Here is a 20,128-nt window from a genome sequence, read left to right as displayed (position 1 = left end):
ATTACTATTATTCCCAATATGCCTCACTTTAAGAATCATTGTTAAGTTTTGAGTCACTCCTCTATAGACTGCAATAGAACCGCTATCACTAATTTTACAGCTTTTGACCACATAGAAAGCTTCAATGAAGCAGCGACAGACTAACTCAGTTCTTTGTTCAAGTTCTCCAGTTTTTTGTTTTTCTTTTCCTGCCTGCCTGATGGTCAAAACTATTGTCAACGCTGTAACTGTGAAGTAAGAGTCGTGAGCACCTTGTTATTGACTTAAGCCTGAAGCCTCTTGAGGCAGTTGGTCACTGACTGCAGCTTCAGGCTATTGCACAACTGTAATAATAGTAATGAGCAGGCGGGGCCGCTTGTTTGTCTCTGTATCCCCTCCTCCATTTGACCGCGCTTAAGAGAAACCCGGAATCTTCAATTCCTCCTTTTACCTGTAAAGAAACACATATAACTTCGCAGAGCACCGTGTGGAGACGCAGTTTTGTTTTTTTTAAAGTTTGCTTTTCTTTTTTTTTTTTTTTTTTCTTTTTTTGAACCTCCCAAGGAAGCCCGCCGTCTTGGATCACTGCTTCGTGCGCTCCTGCAGGGTTTTACAAGGTAAGGAGCCACTAATACAGTGCTGCTTTACGTGGCCGCATGTATGCACATGGTGAAGCAGTGTGTGATAACCAACCACGATGTCAGTACCTCAGGTTAGATGGTTTTCAGATTTTACACACCAAGTTAGAGAGCTGGTGGGGAAACGCGTTTCCGTGCGTAAAGTGGAGTGGACGCCTGAATACACACTTGACTAAATGCGGCCATTCACCAAACCACAAGCACGTTTCGCTTGGACCCCATTTTAACCGCTTTACAGTGAGTACTATCGTTTTCCTGCAGCGTGGTGTGCGGCTTCAAACGGCGCAGAGGAAGAACCACAACTGAGCTGCATAATTTCCATTTCCTGCATCTTGCGCCTCAGTTCATAACAATTAAGTCGAGCGATTCCATATTTAGGAGCCACTAGTCTACTTAATATGCGTTGTCTGCAACCATGATCATGTAATGTGAGAGGGGTGATTCCTGGAGTGTGTTAAGACTTGATTTGACTGTCAGGAGCAGCCTATCCAAGGAGATCCTGTGATGCATGTGAAGATCGTGGTGGTTGGCAAGGGATGCGACTGTCTTAGACTCATGACTGATCTGAAACCTGCACTGACAGATTTGCACCCTTGTAGGGGTGGTGGGTCAGTCTGGACTGGAGTGAAAGCAGCAAGTGGCCACACAGAGCAGACACTGACATGTAAGACAAGCAGCAGATCAGAAGTGGTGGAGGAAGGGAGCACCCACTGAAGTAACAGGACCATAATGGAAAATGAAACACACTGAGGCATGAGATCCTGAAGGAAACCATCAGTTCAAGCAGAAGAGCAGCTGGAGAACCAAAATTATTATTATTAATTATTGATGTAACATCTAAACCTATGAGAAAGTAAACTTAGAAAAGTCAAAAAACGAAAACATGCAGTCAACGTGAACACTGTAAAACACCATAAAACAAATACACTGATCCACTGACTCAACCTGTCTCAGCCTAATGGATTCTCACTCTCTCAGAGTTTGGCATTTGAAAAAACTGCTGGAAATAAGTGATATCCTATTCATTTTTCTTTGTAAAAGCATAATCTTTATGTAATAATGTGACAAAAAGAGATGTAAAAATTGCAAAAATAATTACAGAGCATTATCATCATCTAAATTAAACTGCCTATTAAGAATGACTCAGTAAAAAGAGATGACCTTTTATATCTTGATGGCAACAGTTCAGACCAGTTCTAGTCTACCAGGTCTAACTTTAGCTGGTCCGAAAGTGGGTCACTAGCAGGCAAGTTGCTGAGTGCAGTGCTGTATGTAGCCTATACCAATGCACAGAGGGTTGTGTGTTTGGAAGCTTTCCAGGTTCACTGAGTTTCTGAGGATGGCTTCAGCATTCTCGGGCTTCATATTTCCTCCAGACTAAATGTCTCGTTGGCTATAGGCTCAGCGACATCCGCATAAACCTGTGTGTTCTCTGAGGAGTGTGTAGCTTTTGTTTGTGCTCACGCTTAAGTTGAAAAAAAGTTGCCAGTGGTGGTTTCTCACTTGTTGTCTCACTGTTTGTCAAAGCAGGATGCATGTTAGTCACTGTTGCTGCAGTAAACACAGCAGTGTGTACAAAACTTGGATCAGGGGCTTATGACAATATTGAAACAAAAGTAATACACACAATGAGTATTCATGCTTACAGAAGTGATTAGTTACCGGAATAGAAATAGCTTCAGATTCTGAGAGTGAACTTTGTATTCAGAGAGCAGTGATGCAAGTTTTTTTAATTGTTAAATGTATGACTGACTAGCACCATGAATTATCACCAATAAAATACTCATATCCGAATACAAATGCAAACAAATATGGTGTCTTGAAATACATGATTTTATTGCTGTTTGTAGTTCGAGTTCACTGCAAGAAAAATGTCAAAACTCTGAAAACTGGATTGCTAACACATTCAGACTGACATATTTTCTTCTGAATATCCTGGATGACTTGGATCTTCACTAAGTGCTGACCGTTAGTCCACCCAAGTTATCAAAAAATAATCAGCAACAAGAGTCCAGTGTTATGCAGAGATATCAGTGAATTTTGCCTTCACTCATACATTTCCTAGGTCCCCATGTTTTTTTGCTTAAAATGTTGAAGAACTTTTAGCATCATTGCTTAATTTTTCTTATATTGGCTGGTTCCTGACCTATAAAAAAAAAAAAAGAAAAAGAAAAGCAAACCATCTCTGTAGTTTAACTGAATGGAGGTAAAGGGTAAATCTTTTGTTTCCTAAAATATGTGATTATTTCTCTGGCCTGAGTCAGACAGGAGGATGAGAGAGTAGCATTGTTGTATGTCCAAACAGGTGGAGGACACTTTGTCAGTTGTCTCATTTCGAAACTTGCGGTCAAAACTTGGCTGCCAGTATGATGATGGTCATTATAATGATGCTTAAATATGATTTCTAAGACTGTGGATATTCTTTCTTGAGGAAGCATTATGACCTGCCACATTCCTTGAGTAGTGTCACCCATGTATTACTCATATTTGCTGTTGTCTTCTGTCCACAGAGGCAGTGCAGCCTTATGACTTTGCCTGCTCCTGACCAACTGACTGACTGACACACTTTATAGAAATCCACACGCACTACAAGCTCAAGGTGACTTTGTCACAGACATAACAAGTAATCAGACGGCTAATCAGATCAGCTTTCTACGCAGTGGTGTCTACCTAGCAGAGTTGGGTGGCATCATGTGTGCACAAAGATGTTGTGGGGATGGGAGCAGATGGGGAATGTCAACAATCAGCAGTCAACACTCCACTGTTGCATGCCGTTCTTTCTCCTCAGTGAACCCACCTGCTAACCCCATAAGCCAAACACCCTCCAGCGCGTGCGTGCATGTGGGCAGTTGACCTGAATGACTCCTAAATAGTAAAAAAGTCCATGACAAAGAAAACATAGAAGATCATGGGTTGTATTTTTCCATTCCTTGAACATTATGCAGTGCAATTCAATGAAAGAGACAGCGGAGTTGATTGGGTGCATTGTGACGTATGTATATGTGCACCTGAAGATATTTTGCAGACTTAAAGATCTAGGCTTGAGTGTGGGTTTGCATTTTTAATTTTTTCACTGGCTATCATGCCTAATGTTGTGTCAGTGAAGTAAAAACTGTAAAAAAAAAAATCATCTGACCATTGTCTAGTGTGGCTTTCCATGACCTCTGCCATCAGGTATGTTAAGTTGAAATGCTCAAGGAAAAGAAACATCAGCACAGTCAAGAGTAGTTTGACTGTGGCAACAAGAGAGGGTGTTTGTTTAAGTTTGTTTAAATACCGTATATTCCTGCTACTGTTTATTCTGCTTTTAGTTAACGCACTATACTGCCAATTACTGCCCTATAAATCCACTTACTGTGTAGTAGTACTGAGAAGGACTCCTACTGTAAATGTCAAGCAGTGTCATATTCATGGCTTACTTTCATTGGTGCTGAGGGATCACACCCCCTCTCCTGTTCACCCACTCCCTCCCATTGATGGGCACTGCCTCCTCTTTCTTCACATCTCAACGGGTGTACTCAGCCAAGTCACTTTTAAACTGACGTTGGGTCCTGTGTGTGTGTCAGTGTGCATGCACTCAGATAAGAGGAGAACACTTTCTAAAGCCTGGAGGGTGTTGTAACTTTAATTCTTGGTATTTGTCTCTGTGGTATCCCTGTGTAAACAATCATTTCATCACAGTGAATTCCAATAAAGCATGAACGTATGTTCTTGGGTGCATTAGTGACGCCAAACCAAAGGCTTGTCTGGATGCAGCCACCAGTAACCACCACTTGTTAGAGCTTGCAGTGGTACCTCTCTGCTCCAGAAAGCTGCCACTTTCATTGATAAACTGGGCTACTGTGACTGTTTGCATCTGGCCAACTGTAGTTCAGTCATGATATAAGCGTTCAAGTTTTTCCCGTAAAATTACATGTGTTAAGGTTTTCCAGACCATCCAGCTACTGCTACAGTTTGCCCGTGCTTGTGTGTGCATGTGTGCGTGTGTGTGCTGCTTGGAATAGCCAAGCCATGTGATTCCTCCAGACTCTATTTCAGAACAGCAGCCGTCCAACACTCTCACTCTTCACAGCAGCTTGAAGGATAGTTAACAAATAATCCCTGTATATGTCACCCGTCTCCCTGACTCTATGCTCAGATTAACGGGCGATCAGTATCCGTAGGTGCTTTCAAGTAAGTACTTCATTTATTTTCTCAGTCCGCCACGTGGGAAGAGGTTATTGCCATTTTGACATTGATCTGCAGCATTGACATTGCATGCAATACTAACAATGGTTATTTCAGCATGCTTCCTGAGTCATACACAGAAGGTTGTTTTGAATTGTCAGATTTACTTCCATTTAAGGTGTCATCATTTGTTCTGATGAATTGCATTGAGAGGAGACAGTTTTGACTCCGCAGTTGCATAACCTGTGTACCCAGGTCAGAGAGGGGTCATGTGGCTCATGAAGGCTACTTTCTTCTGTGTTGATGAGTGTGTGTCTTCATTCCTGTGAGTGCTTTATAATCACCTGGGGCTATTCCAATGGTATTTTCACCCTCAGGTTTTATTTACAGTAATGTTGCACACAAGCTGTTGTAATAATCAGCTGCTTATTTATCTGGTCTTAATAACAATGTAAGATGCTGCTGGTTTTGCCCAGTAATTTTGTGGATTAATTGAGGATGGGTGTCGTTATTACTTTTTTATTAACAGATAACTGAAACACATTTCTCAGGTGATGGTTTTGCTTATGTTTGCACTTCTTAATTGTGCACTTACATTACACAAATGTGTGAAATTTAGTTTATAATGTGTGAAAACAATGCAGATTAATTTTATTTGGAATTTTAATTGAATATCACATTCTCCTATAAAGGTATCTGTACATCAATGAATTCCCCTAAAGTAAAATATACCATATACAGTATGTAAGAAAACACAATAATAAAAAAAAAAAAAAAAAAACCTGCACTAACAAATATAATCTTGTATTATGTTGTTGTAGGCTCCTTACAGTGGGCAGTACCACAGTGGTACACATAAAGGGGTCCCTATACCCAATAGTGTAATTTCCACTGTGTATATGGTGTGTGTGTCCCCCTCCCTTTTCAGAATCATATTTTTGTCCCATCCACTTTTACAATTTCAATTTAGTTAAATAGTTAAAACCTCTGTAAAGAGTGTCAGCACATTGTGTCGGAGCTTGTGTCAAACGAAGAATACCAAGTGACTGATGCTGGTGCTTTGGAAAGTCTTCATTCAGTTTGACGGTTTGGGTTTTTCTGCTAAACTGTTTAAAGTGATGGATATTAGTGGGATAAAAAAGAGAAGAATAGTTGAGACATAATCATAAGTACAACAACGTTACCACATGCATGCAGCAAAGGGCCAAGGGTTGGATTCAAACCCCGAACCGCTGCGGTCAGGATTAAGCCCCTCTACCAGGTGAGCCACCAAGATGCCCTGAACTATTCAATTTACTATCATATATGACAAAGAAAAGCATAAAAAGCATTCACATTGTGTGGCATTTTTGCTAAAAAAAATTACTAAAATGCTCATTTGAATATCACAATTGACTATTCAGTTAATCAACTAATCATAATCATTGCAACTCTATTTTATTTCCAGATAATTCCCGTAAAAAGACATAACTGTGCTTGATAGCTGTCTAGAAAAACTAACACAGGAAACTTCTCCCACTACAAATGTAAGCTTTGTTTATGTATGAGTTATTAATATGTCACTTTACAACATGTATTCAATTGCACTGTCTTTCATACGTGGTCTAATGGGCAAGGTTGGAAAGTTGTACGGTATTTGAGACGGAATGTTTTCTGGAAAGAAAAAATAGGTTAGGTTGTCACCTTGGCTTACCCTTGTGTGGAAGTTTCCATCAGGTGTGAAATCACTGTTGCACCCCCCACACGACCTTTCCAGATTTGTGTCCTCATGTCAATGGGCTCTGGAGAGATGCCAGGCTCTTGAAATGGTTGATGGTGTTATGCTCAGTCAATTCCCAGTCTTTCTTCCATGGACACATGGACAGGCCAGGCCGCCACAACTTACCTTACATTGTTTACACTCTCTCCCCTCTTTTTTTTCCCCCATTTTCATTCCTCTATCTGCCCTTCATATTTGCTCTCCTTCCAAGCATCAAATATTACCTCTCGGTATGTGAGCTCAGCACTGGGGAATGAGTATGAGATGCTGGACAGACTACTGACCCAGAGAAACGTCTCAGCTGTGGTTCATCTCCAGAGAGTAGCCTTCACATTTTTTAAAGCAGTTGCAACTCTTTTTTTTTTTTTTTTTTTTTTTTTCTTAATGATTACACACCATAGCATTTTAATTTGAGTCTGTTTACGTGTGCAGTGAAGTCAAACAATTACAGTTGAGGGTCCTTGATATAAAGGCTGACTGACACATTGAGTCTAGTTTACACATCTTGAAGAGGACTACTGTACTAGGCCTGTGGAAACAGTTGTATAACATCTTCGCAAATCAACTCGTATGTAAACATTATTGTTTGAATTGGCTGTTTAGTGTTGTTAACTTCACTGGGACAGTCTACAGCTTATCTTTTCATCGATTCATGTCAAAAATGATGCTCTTGACTTTTGAAAGGAAATGCAGATGAGGCTAACGATTATTGTTATGCTAACTGGGATTGTGCTAGCCGCCTATTAACTATCAAACACGACGGCGGACAAGACCATTGACCGGTGGATTAACACCAAGTCGGTTCAAAGAAAAGAAAATGAAACCTCCGACACAACAGGCAAGTATGAAATGTTTAGTTTTACTAATAATGTTGTCACTACGACTGAAACTTGTGGTGCGTTCAATGACATCTGGCCGGTGTCTGTGGGTGGTCCATGAGTTTGGTTTTAGTGGCTAAATGGTCCTTGGTCTGAAGTTTGAGATGCACTGCATTTAGAGGAACTTTGTAATGTTTGAGGAAATAACCCAACATCATTGGGGTTTATTTCAGCTTTGGCTTGACACTTAAATATTTCAACAGAAAGCCTGTGTGAGGGGAGGGGGTTTAAAGAAGGGCGCAGGCCTGGAGGATCTAATGAAAGATGTTATGAGCTGCATTTTGGGAATTGTAGGATCCAATGGTTTTGGAGCTTGGCCCATACAAGGGACCAAAAGTCAGGTAGTCTCAGCATCTGCTGCTTCAATTTTGAGCTTTTTTTGTCACTTTTGAGCCTCAAGATTCAAGATTTTTAAATCTGATTCTCTGTTTAGTTATTAAAAATATAATAATTAATTAGAATAAGAGCAAATGCTTGTCACAGTTAATATTCTCGCTCTGTGTACTTTCTTCCATTAGCTATCTTATTTGCTTTCTATTAATTCTGTTTACTTTGAGCACTGTAAATAGTGGTGGAGTATCCTTGTTTGTCCTGTGTAGCAAACAAAATTCAACAGCAGTCTTGGCACGTTTTGTTTCTTCTGCTATGTGTGGGAGTAACTCAGCACGATGCTTCAAGAAAGTGTTTCTGTGTCATGAGTTATGTTTCTCTTTGTGTTGAACAGTCTGTTCGAGGGCTTTGCCTCCTCTCCTGAGAGTTGTGTTGTGTTATGTAACGTATGTCTGCAACATATCCAGCAGTAAGATGGATTATCCCTATAGGCCCCCGGTTTTTTGGCAAGTAGTCACACACTGTGGATTTGGGTTGCATTATGTAACACCCCAGGAAACACTGTTTTACTTACAAGTTTGTCAAGCACAAGTGAACCCCTTTACTTTACCCACACTGTAACACTTGACCACTGTGCGACCAGTGTTTATACTTGTGATTGCAAACATAGCTGTCGCAGAAACACATGATGTGCTACTATACTGGTGGATCAAGCACCATACAGGATTCTTTTAGTATATATTTGTGTTCAGTTAACCTTTGGCATTTTAGTACGCTAGTCAGAGTCAATGTCTGATGATGAAAAAATATATCTGCTGCTCTCCATTCAGCGACATGTCTAAGAAACTTACTTACAGCACTTCCTCTGTTCTGTCCTTTGCCTCCCATTAGGGTGTATGTGACCTCTCGCCCTCTTCCCTGTGACCTCTGAATCCCGGTCAACCTTCTCCCCCTCCCCTCCCTCCCTCCCGCTCCTGAAGCCACACTGTAATCCATGGCGCTGGAGAAGCTTCTGCGTTTCGGAAAGCAGTTGCTGAGGGTGAAGGTGGTGAACTGTAACACAGAGGACTCCCGTCTGTCTCGATGTCTCAACACTTTTGACCTGGTGGCCCTGGGCGTGGGCAGCACGCTGGGCGCTGGTGTCTATGTGCTAGCCGGGGCTGTTGCACGGGAGAATTCAGGTAAATTAAAATTACGATAGATTATTAAAAGATGTCATCTGAGACAGATCTCCTTCTAACCTGAATCCCATTGTGTCCCCCCTCCAGGTCCTGCCATTGTGCTGTCTTTCCTGATAGCAGCCTTAGCCTCAGTGTTGGCTGGTCTGTGCTATGCTGAGTTTGGAGCTCGTGTTCCCAAGACAGGCTCAGCTTATCTTTACTCCTATGTGACTGTAGGGGAGCTCTGGGCTTTCATCACTGGATGGAACCTCATCCTGTCCTATATCATTGGTAAACAATCAAGCTTTTCCTACTTTGTTGTCTCCTCTTCTTCCTCTGCTCCTCTTCATAGTTACAGGCAATTACTTGTCGTGGATTAGATTTATAGGATATTTGAAGAACATCAACTACTGAAAGACAAAACAGGGAAAAGACACAGAGAGATGTCCCTCCGCTGCTCTCTCTCCATCTCAGGTACTTCCAGTGTGGCCCGAGCATGGAGCGCCACCTTTGATGAGTTGGTGGGGAAGCGCATAGAGCTGTTCTGCAGGGAGTACATGTCTATGAATGCCCCAGGCGTGCTGGCACAGTACCCTGACATGTTTGCTGTCCTCATCATAATCACCCTCACAGGTAGGAAAACCTCTCACATTAAGCATATGTATCTTTCTCTAGTGAGCAGCGTCTCATCTTTAAGCTTTTAATGCTTGTTAACAGTGTGTATTGCTGCAGGGGCAGATATTCAATGTAAATATTTCAATGCCAAATAAGAGTGCAAAATCTGTGTGACAAGTTGAATTCATGGGGTCCTGTCCCACTGTGTCTCTTTTCTGTTTCAAAGGTCTGCTGGCTTTTGGGGTCAAAGAGTCAGCAATGGTGAACAAGGTTTTCACATGTATCAACATCCTAGTCCTGTTGTTCATGGTGGTCTCTGGGCTGGTTAAGGGTACTTTGAAGAACTGGCAACTAGACCCTGAAGAGATCCTCCATGCCAATCATACCAGCAACTCCAGCCTCAAGTAAGAATGTAGACAGACACAGTTTTGCATATTGTAGCTGTTCTATGAAATATCCTATGTTATAGTAGATACTACATTTTTCAGCGTCTCAATTACTCTGGATGATCCACAGACCTGCTATGTTTTTTATAATTTTGGTGAGCTCGCCCTTTCAAACTGTGTGTGTCTGCTAGTTTTATTTGTACTTTTCTTCTGCTGTCCAGTCTGACAGAGGTCCTGCCAACCAGAGAGAGTTTAGGAGTGGGTGGCTTCATGCCATTTGGATTCACAGGCGTCCTGTCAGGAGCTGCTACCTGTTTCTATGCCTTTGTTGGATTTGACTGCATCGCCACCACAGGTCAGTGCTGGATTGAACCAGAAAACGCTCACTCTGCTGGCTCTCTCTCTCTCTCTTCTCCTCTTGTTCCGCTTCTCAAATCCTTTCCACTGCCTCATGGGTACGTTTCAATTCCAGGGGGGGTTGGTGTAACTGGATCTGGAGTTGGGACCATTTCAATCCTATGCTTGTCTAAACAGCCAGGAGTATTACATAAGAGGAGCAGACCAGAGAGAAAAGATGTAGTTTAGTAAATTTGGCCTAGTTTTGCTCTTGGCAGGATGTCAAGCACTGTTGCTCAGGTTAGGGGCGAAAATTAAGATATGATGTAAGGTTTTTTTTGTGCAGATCTACACCTGTGAATAGCTGTGTGTCTTCATGCAGGTAGTGCGGTTTCATTGCTTCGGGACTTCTGGGTTGTAAAAAAAGGAAGAGTTTACAAATTTCTTCCAGCTTGCCTGCTTTCCAGCCCCTCGGCTTTTCCCACCCCTCTTTTCCCTGAATTTTGATTGGCTTGCATGGAGTGAACTCTGAGTGATTGCCTGAGTTTGGCTTGTGGGAGCATGTCTGACGTGTGTGTGCGTGTGCGTGCGTGTGTTTGTGTGTTTTGGCTACCTAGAGTGAAGTTGTCATGAAGCCATTATCCCCTCCCCTCGTCCTCACACATATACAACTGTACCACTGTAATGCTTGTGACCCCTGACCTTTCAACAATCTGGGCCAATCAGTAGCTGTCACCTGTCATGAATAGCGGTGTAGGAGAGGATCCAGACCAGGTTATACACACTCCATCATCGCAATGTGATTTGACTGCTGAACAAGACTTGAATGTTCGCCTGCAGTGTTCATTGCATAATCACCTACAGCCAAATAGTTGGGTGTTTCAGTCTTGTGGGTGCACAGGGAAAATAAGCTCCTTGTTCAATTTGTTGCAAAATACCACGTGGAATCTTTCTTAAATACATCTGTTTGCCAAGGTTTCCATGTTTGCTGGAGGTCTGCCAGTGCAGCCATAAAGGAGTGAAGGCTGTGTACAATGCAGAGTCTGCTCAATCCTTGCATTTAAATGTGCTTACGATAGTTAGTTACTAACAAACAGTGACATAGCAGCTAATGGAGAGACACTAGGCTGATGTAATAACAGTTGCACAAATCGCTACTGAGTCTCCTCCAAAATAAATGACCTATCCCATTCAAACTATTAAGGGAGTCATTTGACAACTTTGTGCAACTCAATCAATTTAATAATATGTGATGCTGGAAACAGTTCATGATGGTGACCTTAGTTGCTCATGACAAACTGTCTTGTACACATTTGATAGGGGGATTGAACTAAATTACGTCGCTGCAGCCATGTGTCGTGCAGTTCCAATAACCAGGACTTTTTTTCTTCCAAATTCCACTGCAAGCCAAAAATGTTGTAAAGACAAATGTCAGCGCCTGGTGAAGTAATGAATGAGTGAAATCATACTTGTTCATTTAACTGTGTTTCTCTCTATGCTGCTGTCTAGGTGAAGAGGTGAAGAACCCCCAGAGAGCCATCCCTATCGGCATCGTGTCCTCGCTGCTCATCTGCTTTGTTGCGTACTTCGGTGTTTCTGCTGCCCTCACCCTCATGATGCCGTACTACCTGCTGGACAGCAACAGCCCCCTGCCTGTAGCATTTAAATATGTGGGCTGGGGAGGAGCCAAATATGCTGTAGCTGTAGGCTCTCTTTGTGCTCTGTCTACGAGGTAAGCACTTAAACACTCCTGCACTGGTTTGCCATTAGTTTTAAATGCATGCTCATGTACTCTAATTCTCTCTCTCACACACAAACACACATTTAGGCATTTCAGTGTGTGTGTGTGTGTGTGTGTGTGTGTGTGTGTGTGTGTGTGTGTGTGTGTGCATGTGTGTGTGCGCGTGTGTGTGTGTGTGCTACATGAGTGTATATTTAACTTCAGAGGGCATTTGAGCCCTTATCTAAAAATAAGAGCACTGCTGAGAATATATTGTACCATCAGTTTATGTATGTGATTATGCAACATGTCACCAAAGGCCACCACAACTTGCATTTTTGCGAAGTGGTATATTATTGTACTTAATTTTATACATGAGTATTGCTTTGATAGATCATTATAATGCATGATTATGAATTACATATATATTCTTAGCTTAAAATGTGTGTGTAGTGTATTTGAGGTCAGGTTGATGGCTGTGAGCAGAGGTGTGCTTTGATATTAAACATAGTCCTGCAAGCCACTATTATTCTTACTCTATATGTTATTAACAGTATATATTGTTTTGTAAATGTAATGTATGTATACTGTGTGCTGTTGTTTGTATATGTGAGCTGGTGTCTTTGTTCATGTATGTGTCACGGCATTTTCGTGGGTGTAAGTGTGGATACTATATATCCTGGTCTTCCCCCCTGGTAGCCTGCTGGGTGCTATGTTCCCTATGCCCCGTGTGATCTGGGCTATGGCTGACGATGGGCTGCTTTTCAAGTTCATGGCCGAGATCAGTCCCCGCAACAAAACCCCGCTAATTGCAACCCTCACCTCTGGCATAGCGGCAGGTGAGACACTAACACGCATGTTTTAAACAGCATCCATGCGCACACTGCACACTTTTCATGCTGCAGGGCTGCAAATGTTCTGGTCTGCCAGTTTCAGACTCTCTAAGTGTGTACTGAAGAAACCTCCCAGAAATCAGCACCCAAGCATGAAAAGGTCATCACTAACTGTCCAGGTCTCTTTGTAGTTAGCTGAGGCAGTCCAGGTTGTTGTATCTCTGTTTTGTCATTCATCTAACATTAGTCAGTGGTTATATATAATTTCTAATGAACGCCAGGAGTCTTGAGGGATATTTTCTACTTGCATCTTAATGATGTACAGAAGAATATTAATACCAAACTAAACTGCATGGTGAAGTAACCTAAGATTTTACATTGGAGTGGAGAGTAACAGCATATGGAGCTCCATATTTGCTATTTAAGGGAGAGAAGTTTTGCATGCTGGCATGAGAATGTCCTTGGACCAACACCATGCCCCTGCTGCTCTACAGTGCAGCTAGTCTGGTATCCCATTCCACATTCTCCTGTCCCAAATCCCATGACTCCCATCTTACCGACCGTAATCGTCTCCTTTCACTGATCCTTCCCCTGTCTCCTGACCTCTTTCAATTCTTCCTTTCCTCTTGTTCCTCCACCCTACACCTACAACTGTCATCCCAATCCGATGTTTTCCTCCCCACCCCACCCCAGTCTGTTGGGTTCCATGTTCCCCCTACCCCGTATCATCTTTGCCATGGCTCGGGATGGCCTGCTCTTCTCCTTCCTGGCCCACATCAGTGAGAGGAAAGCCCCCATAACGTCCACTGTGGCCGCCGGGGTTATGTCCGGTAAGAGGAATAGGGAATGTGGAATAAGGAGTGATAAAGAAAGCAGAGAGAGAGGGTGACCGAGAGAAGGAGATAGATTGAGGAAGAAGAAGAAGGTATGAGATGGTGTGAAAGTTGAATTAAAAATAAAAAATCAAGAGCAAGCAAATGAGGAGTACGACTTTTTACTGAGGACAATTTGTGACGAATGAGAAATATTTACAGAAAATGAAAACATGATGGTTCTTTCTATTATTATTGTTCCATTATTGTTATTATTGTGTCATTAAAGTCAAACAAATATTTTAATCTCCCTCTCTTTTTTCTCTTTTTTAAGCTATCATGGCCTTTCTATTCGACCTGAAGGACCTGGTGGACCTGATGTCAATAGGGACGCTGCTGGCCTACACGTTAGTGGCTGCCTGTGTCTTGGTGCTCAGGTTAGTGGGGAGACTAGCTGATGACAGCGGGAGAGTAATTTTAATTTGTTGGTCCAGCTTCATTCCTGCTGCCATATACAGTATGTTTATATTTGTCTTTAGCAACCAGTGAAGCTGAGTCCAGCATTCATAGTGAAAACACTTCATATTGTTAATTCTGTCCTACCAGATGTATCATGACTATCTTAAACTTGAAATTGTGATTGACAAAACCCACAGGCAACTAGTTTTAATTGATGTGAATACAGAGTGAAGTCCCAATGGTAAATCAGCATATTGTGTGTGTCAGGTACCAGCCGGAGCAGCCCAGTCTTGTGTATCAGATGGCCAGTACGCAGGAGGAGGCGGACCTGAGCGACGGCATCAGTGTCCCCAGTATGGGCATCCTGCCCGGTGTGGAGGAAAGGTTTAGCCTCAAGACCCTGCTATTCCCAGACAACCCCGAGCCATCCACATTGTCAGGCTACGCCGTCAACATCTGTGCCTCTGTCATGGGTAGGTAATCCAGACTTACTTTCATCCAGTGATAAAAATGCTGACAGTTCACTGCTGAGACTTGAGGGTGAAATTATATAAATTACATAAGTTACATGGAATTTGTGCAGAGATAAGTATGAAATGATATAAAAATGAATGTGCTTCTGCAGGAACGTTGATCCTGGCGTTCAGTATACTGGCAGTGCAGGGCGGCACTGCTGTGTGGAACATCATAGCTCTCAGCGTCATCTTCATGGTGTGTCTCTTCCTCACCTTTATCATCTGGAGACAGCCAGAGAGCAAGACAAAACTCTCTTTCAAGGTTTGCTTCCGGAGACTCACTCTGTGTAAAACAGTATGGATTAAAAGTAGTAGTTTTAGTTTTACTGCTTTGTTCAACACTACCTCTGGCCCTTTTACGTAATATTTGCTATGTCTCAACACAAGCCACTGTGTTCATTTCTGTGACATTTGACTCTTTAGGTTCCAATGGTGCCCTTTATCCCAGTGATCAGCATGTTTGTCAATGTCTACCTGATGATGCAGTTGGACAGAGGCACCTGGATACGGTTTTCAGTTTGGATGGCTATAGGTAGTTATACACATATATATATATATATATATTTTACTATCCATCATACTTTGCCTTCCCAGAGTTTATACTGACGTACCCATTGTAGAAATTATACTCACCCCTAAGGAGGGAATAGTGTTCGGACATGACAAATTGCACACAATTGACACTTAACTTTGGTTTGGTAGCTTGAACTAGTCAGTCCAACAGCATTAATCATTTTATAGTTGCAAACAATAACTGATTTGATACATATGTCTTTGGCGTTACATACAGCAAAGAATCTGATGCCAGGTTTTGTGTGTTTGCTGCCATAATGAGACATTGGATGATATTAAACATGTAAACTGTTGCCAATAGTTTTTTTTCTGCATTAAAAAAAACTGACTCTCAAATGTCAGATATTGTACTTTTCTGGAATGCAATCAAAAGGAGAGTTTTCAAACATACAGTAAGTTTGACAAAAAAATAAAATTAAAAAAAGCTAAAAATTTTATCTCAAATTAACTTCAGATTTCTGGGAGTTTTTTTTTTTCTTCAATCCGCTGCCACCAGCTCACACCGACTGGAAGTTTCAAAAACTGCCATTAACTGACATTATTTAATTTTACAGTGACTATATTACACATACATTAATGATATTTCGCGTTCTGCTTTTTCAGGTTTTGTGATCTACTTCTGCTATGGTATTCATCACAGCGCTGAGGCCACCACGGCCCGCTCATCTCCAGACACGGAGATGATCGGTTTTAAGCACAACCACGAATCAGAGGCCTCGCCAAGAGAAAAGGAGGCCTTCCTTCACAATGGAATCAATGCCATGGAAGAGGACGATGGAGATTTGTAGGAAGCATTACAACATGCTGCGTACATTTCAACCAGCCCTGACGCCAGTCTGTCTGTGTATTTCTGACAGGACAACTCCCAGTCCCTGTCTGACCTTACTCCTTGTTGGGGAAAGTAATGATAAATAACTTTGATGTAAAATACACAGACCTGTGACGTTCCCCTTCCACTGTTGGGTACAACACAGACAACTGGTGATAATACTCATGTAAAAACAGAACTTCTATAACAGTACTCAACATGTTCTATTATTTGAGTATTGTGAAATAAGCTTTTTACCCCTTGTGTTTGGCCTTGAGTTTCAGCTGCTCGTTATCGCTTGGCTGTCTGGAGGAGAGGGGGTTCATGTCCGAGACTTGAAACATAGCAGTGTTTCAGGGAGGCTCAGAGATACCTCGAAATCATAATATTTGTTTCTGTTCTTGGGTCATAGTTACTTCTTTGGAGTATCTGGATTACATAGCTGGCAGTAGGACCGTGTGCACATGTGGTAACAGCTATTATCTGGGTGCCAGGACGTTGTACAGTAACATTTCTGTCTTTTCTGTTAAACACAAAAACTACTGTATATATCTACATAATTTTGACACACATCAGTATTAAATACAGACTGATACCAATAGCCGCATTCTCTTAAACTTGACAAACTCTTATGTAACTGATGTTGAAATGCTCCTCTAACAGTCCTCACTGACAAGTTGGAGCTTGCACAATACACACTGCGGCACACATGGCTTGTCAGTGATGTAATTACACTTGTCCACCAGCAGAGATGTCTGGTCAGGCCAATGGCTGCACAGATCAGTGGGCCAGCAGGAAGCCGTAACTTACACTTTCCATGTGTCCAGCTGCGTTGATATCATCTGAGGTCCCAGGCTTTGTCTTGCAAAAGGAAAGGACAGGCATCTGTCTTAGCAATAAGAACTCATGACCAATCGGAAGTCATGGATCTGGCTGAAAATTATGATGCAAAAAATTGCTGTATAAGCGAGATATCCTGTTGGACAGTTCCTTAGACTGAGAAACAGATTCAGAGGAAGGGATTTAGTCTAAAGCCAGGAACAGGAACATTTTAACTTGGCAAGTCTTGTGAATAAAGACCTAATTTTACATACGCTTCACAGTAATAAAGACAGTTGTTGAAATATTCTCTCTTATTTGGGATATATATTGCTCTTGGTAAAATAAATAATTTGGTTGGAATTTGGTTTGTGAATCCAGACACATGTTGAACATCAGGCGTAGGCATTGGCAGTTGCTGAGTGTCAGTTAATGTCATGTAAGATTAGATAATAGTGGATTTTCACAGTGCTGGCTGCTGTGTCTTTTTGCATCTGTAGCTTGTAACATTTAGTTTGTCTTCTCAAAAAAATTATACAGGCCAACTTTTTTTTTTTTATGTTCAATCTGGATTATTGTATTCACTCTCGATTTATTTTACGCCTTTTCTCATGTTTATTAGTGTATTTTTATTACCTTCTTCCTAAAGCATGGTCATTTCCAGTCTGTTTTTTCAGATTAATAATCTGATTCAACTTGATCTCGATGAAGAATTTAAACAGGTAGAATTTCACCACACTTGTACATTTATTTCCATCAATTTTCTTGTTTGTTGTCATTAAAATATCTCATACTTGTAGGTTTCCATAAACCTGAAAGAGTCCTTCTCTGATTTCTACATGACCCACAGTGCAAACCACAACAAACAATGTGGTTGGAGATTCGGGTGTGCAGCTAATGCAGCCTGAAGAACCTGAGGCTACCAGCCTCACTTCTTTCTAACTCCTGATTTTTTTTCCCCCTTCAAACTTGTGGTTTTCAGACCCAACCAATGCTTACTCAGGTGAGACCACTTGAGGCAGTTTAGACTTTACTCAGTTCCATCTGGGGCCACAAAATGCTTTTTTACAGCTTTTTGTGCCGTAGTGCTCCCCAAGACCTGTAAACAGGCTTTGATGTTAAAAATGAGGGTAGTTCCCCTTTAACAAAAGGGTGATTCATCGTTTAAATGATTAACACTTATCATTACTATCATATCATCAACATTCTCATTAGTTTTAACCCTTAAGAGCGATCACTGCGGTTTTGGGAGTCCCTTAGAACAAACTACGTGAGTAATCATTGTAATCGTGTATATAAAATGTTGTGTATATTTCTTGCAGTAAATTATTTGTAAATTGGAGAAAAGGCTTTTTGTTATTTTGAAAGCCTAACGACTTTTGTGCATTCATAGGAGTGTCTGTCTATAGGATCTTCGGCTATTTTGCTCTGTCTGTGCCTAACATTGTGTTAATTATATTGTGTTTACATGATCAGTGCAAATGAAAGTGTGTATCCTCAGGACTGGCAAAATCACTGCCTTCAACTTCAACAAAGCAGTTATACAACTATAAATATGGGATATTAGCATGACCGTGGCAGAAGCAAGTCCTCTGGAGTCATAGTGGGTTGCCTGTAATGCAGCATTTCACAGTACAAGCGTAATAACAATCTGTGACATCACATTATGACCTCAAGTGTTAGCCATACATGACTAACTTTTTCACAGGCTATGTTAATTGATGGATTTAACACAATAATATACTTTGTTGAATTGTTACACTAAGTAGGACTTTAAATGAAATTCAGTAGTATCTACTTTTTTAGGAATTCTTTCATTTCAAAAACATGCCATCAAATCACATGAAAATTCCCTTTTCCATACTTGTATTTGTGTCACATAAATCTAACTATTCGCAGTACAACTTGTTACAACAAAACAATTCTCCTTCATCCACAACTGATTCATGTCTTAGCTTATAGTTTTCCTTGGTAGTTATATTCGCAGTGGTACTTGTATGTTTTGTTTTTTACCATGACAACGACATTTGATTTTCTATTAAATCAATACAAAGGGATTCATGTGTAACCTCTCCTAAAATCAGTACTTGTTGTTCCTTCATGTCATGCTAAACTTCAGTGTTTACGTCTGAAATAAATACGATGTATATACACACATATAAAAAGGTGAAAGAAGGAGCTTCTTTTCTTTTCCTTTGATGCTGCTTTAATACTCTTCTGACCGTAACTTTCCCCCTTCATAATGTGTGTTACATTATTAGGCTTTTGATGTTTCAGATCTGCCCATGTTGCTAACTAGCTGCTTCATGTATATGTCATTTTGCTGTGATTACATCACTTTCTCTGACTTTTTTCTTTCTGTTGCCTATTTTTGACAGTCATGGTTGGCTTCCAGTGTGTTTAAATTAATGTACATTTTGTTGGGAAAAAAAAAACAAACAAACATAATTTTGTTATTTGTTATTCGTCACTGTGGTTCAGCTTTCTCCTTAGTGTTTGCGCCTGACTGGAACAGGAGCATTATCTCACTCTTGCTCCATCCATTTACACAACATTTTTAAAACATGACTTCATAATCGTCAGTGTCAACCATGTAGACATGATAAATGTGCCTTGTGGTGAGTGCACGCGAGTTCATCCATGGACTCACAAAAGCTTTTTATTGAGCTTTCAGCTGCACCTCGCAGCCTTCTTCAGCAGGTTAGAGTCTCCTCAGTTGTCAGTGTGTCCATATTTACTCTATGGCAAGGTGATGAAAACAATCTCCATGACAACTGAACAAACTTATCTGCTCAGGAAGACCATGAGATGTACCTTGAACCTGCAAAAAAAAAAAAAAAGGTAGTAAGTGGATCTTTGTTTGTTGTTCAGATACACCCTGGTGTTGTGTTTATTTTCAGATCAGAGCAAAATTGCTTTCAGGCCTCTGTTACAATGTTAAACAACAGTAATATGATTGTGCCTTAACAAAGACAAGAAGGACAGATGCCTATGTTACATATTATATCACATCTAAAGTCACTGTGTGAGATTTGAAATTTCTTAACCTTGGTGCCATCTGCTGGCAGCCCAGTGTCAGGACCCGGGGGGTGAGAATGAGCTGCTGAAGGCCACTCATGGATTTTTCATGTTTCTACAATCACACAAAACTCCTACACAATCACTTCAATACCAGCATCACCATGTTTGTTAAATAGTAGATATGTACACCTACAAGTTAAGATTCCCTATATTGTTTTTGCTTGTCTCTTTCTGTTTTGCCTTTTTGTGTAAGTTTGTATGTTTCATGCATAACTCCTGTAAATAAAACGAGCCTTATTCAAAATCCATCTGGTCGCTGG

The 20,128-nt window shown here is 41.1% G+C and overlaps 1 protein-coding gene across 7 annotated transcripts; it reads left to right on the top strand.

Annotated features, from left to right (window-relative positions):
* The first annotated feature begins 264 nt into the window (after positions 1-264).
* On the top strand, positions 265-20,116 carry slc7a1a (solute carrier family 7 member 1a). Of its 7 annotated transcripts, none has more exons than XR_011684934.1 (14): positions 265-596; positions 8,643-8,932; positions 9,020-9,202; positions 9,386-9,544; positions 9,753-9,930; positions 10,134-10,267; positions 11,758-11,980; positions 12,668-12,807; positions 13,948-14,050; positions 14,340-14,545; positions 14,698-14,849; positions 15,011-15,119; positions 15,764-17,126; positions 17,169-20,116. XR_011684934.1 is itself a non-coding variant. In XM_071461412.1 (13 exons), exons 2-13 carry the CDS (start codon positions 8,746-8,748, stop codon positions 15,946-15,948), a joined length of 1,959 nt encoding a protein of 652 aa, XP_071317513.1. In that variant the 5' UTR covers positions 265-596; positions 8,643-8,745; the 3' UTR covers positions 15,949-17,605. The 7 variants fall into 7 exon arrangements, 4 of the variants coding, with proteins under 4 accessions (XP_071317513.1, XP_071317517.1, XP_071317516.1 ...); XR_011684935.1 differs by lacking the exon at positions 12,668-12,807 and adding an exon at positions 13,495-13,631 and having other exon boundaries at positions 267-596; XR_011684936.1 differs by lacking the exons at positions 265-596; positions 12,668-12,807 and adding exons at positions 4,354-4,790; positions 13,495-13,631.
* Positions 20,117-20,128: the final 12 nt, after the last annotated feature.

This window comes from Trachinotus anak, unplaced genomic scaffold (genome assembly GCF_046630095.1).
Source record: "Trachinotus anak isolate AG129_WGS33_773 ecotype Australia unplaced genomic scaffold, CSIRO_AGI_Tana_v1 ptg000024l, whole genome shotgun sequence".
Classification (NCBI taxonomy): domain Eukaryota; kingdom Metazoa; phylum Chordata; class Actinopteri; order Carangiformes; family Carangidae; genus Trachinotus; species Trachinotus anak.
Note: the sequence above shows the minus strand (reverse complement) of the source record. Positions and strands in the feature narration are given on the sequence as shown.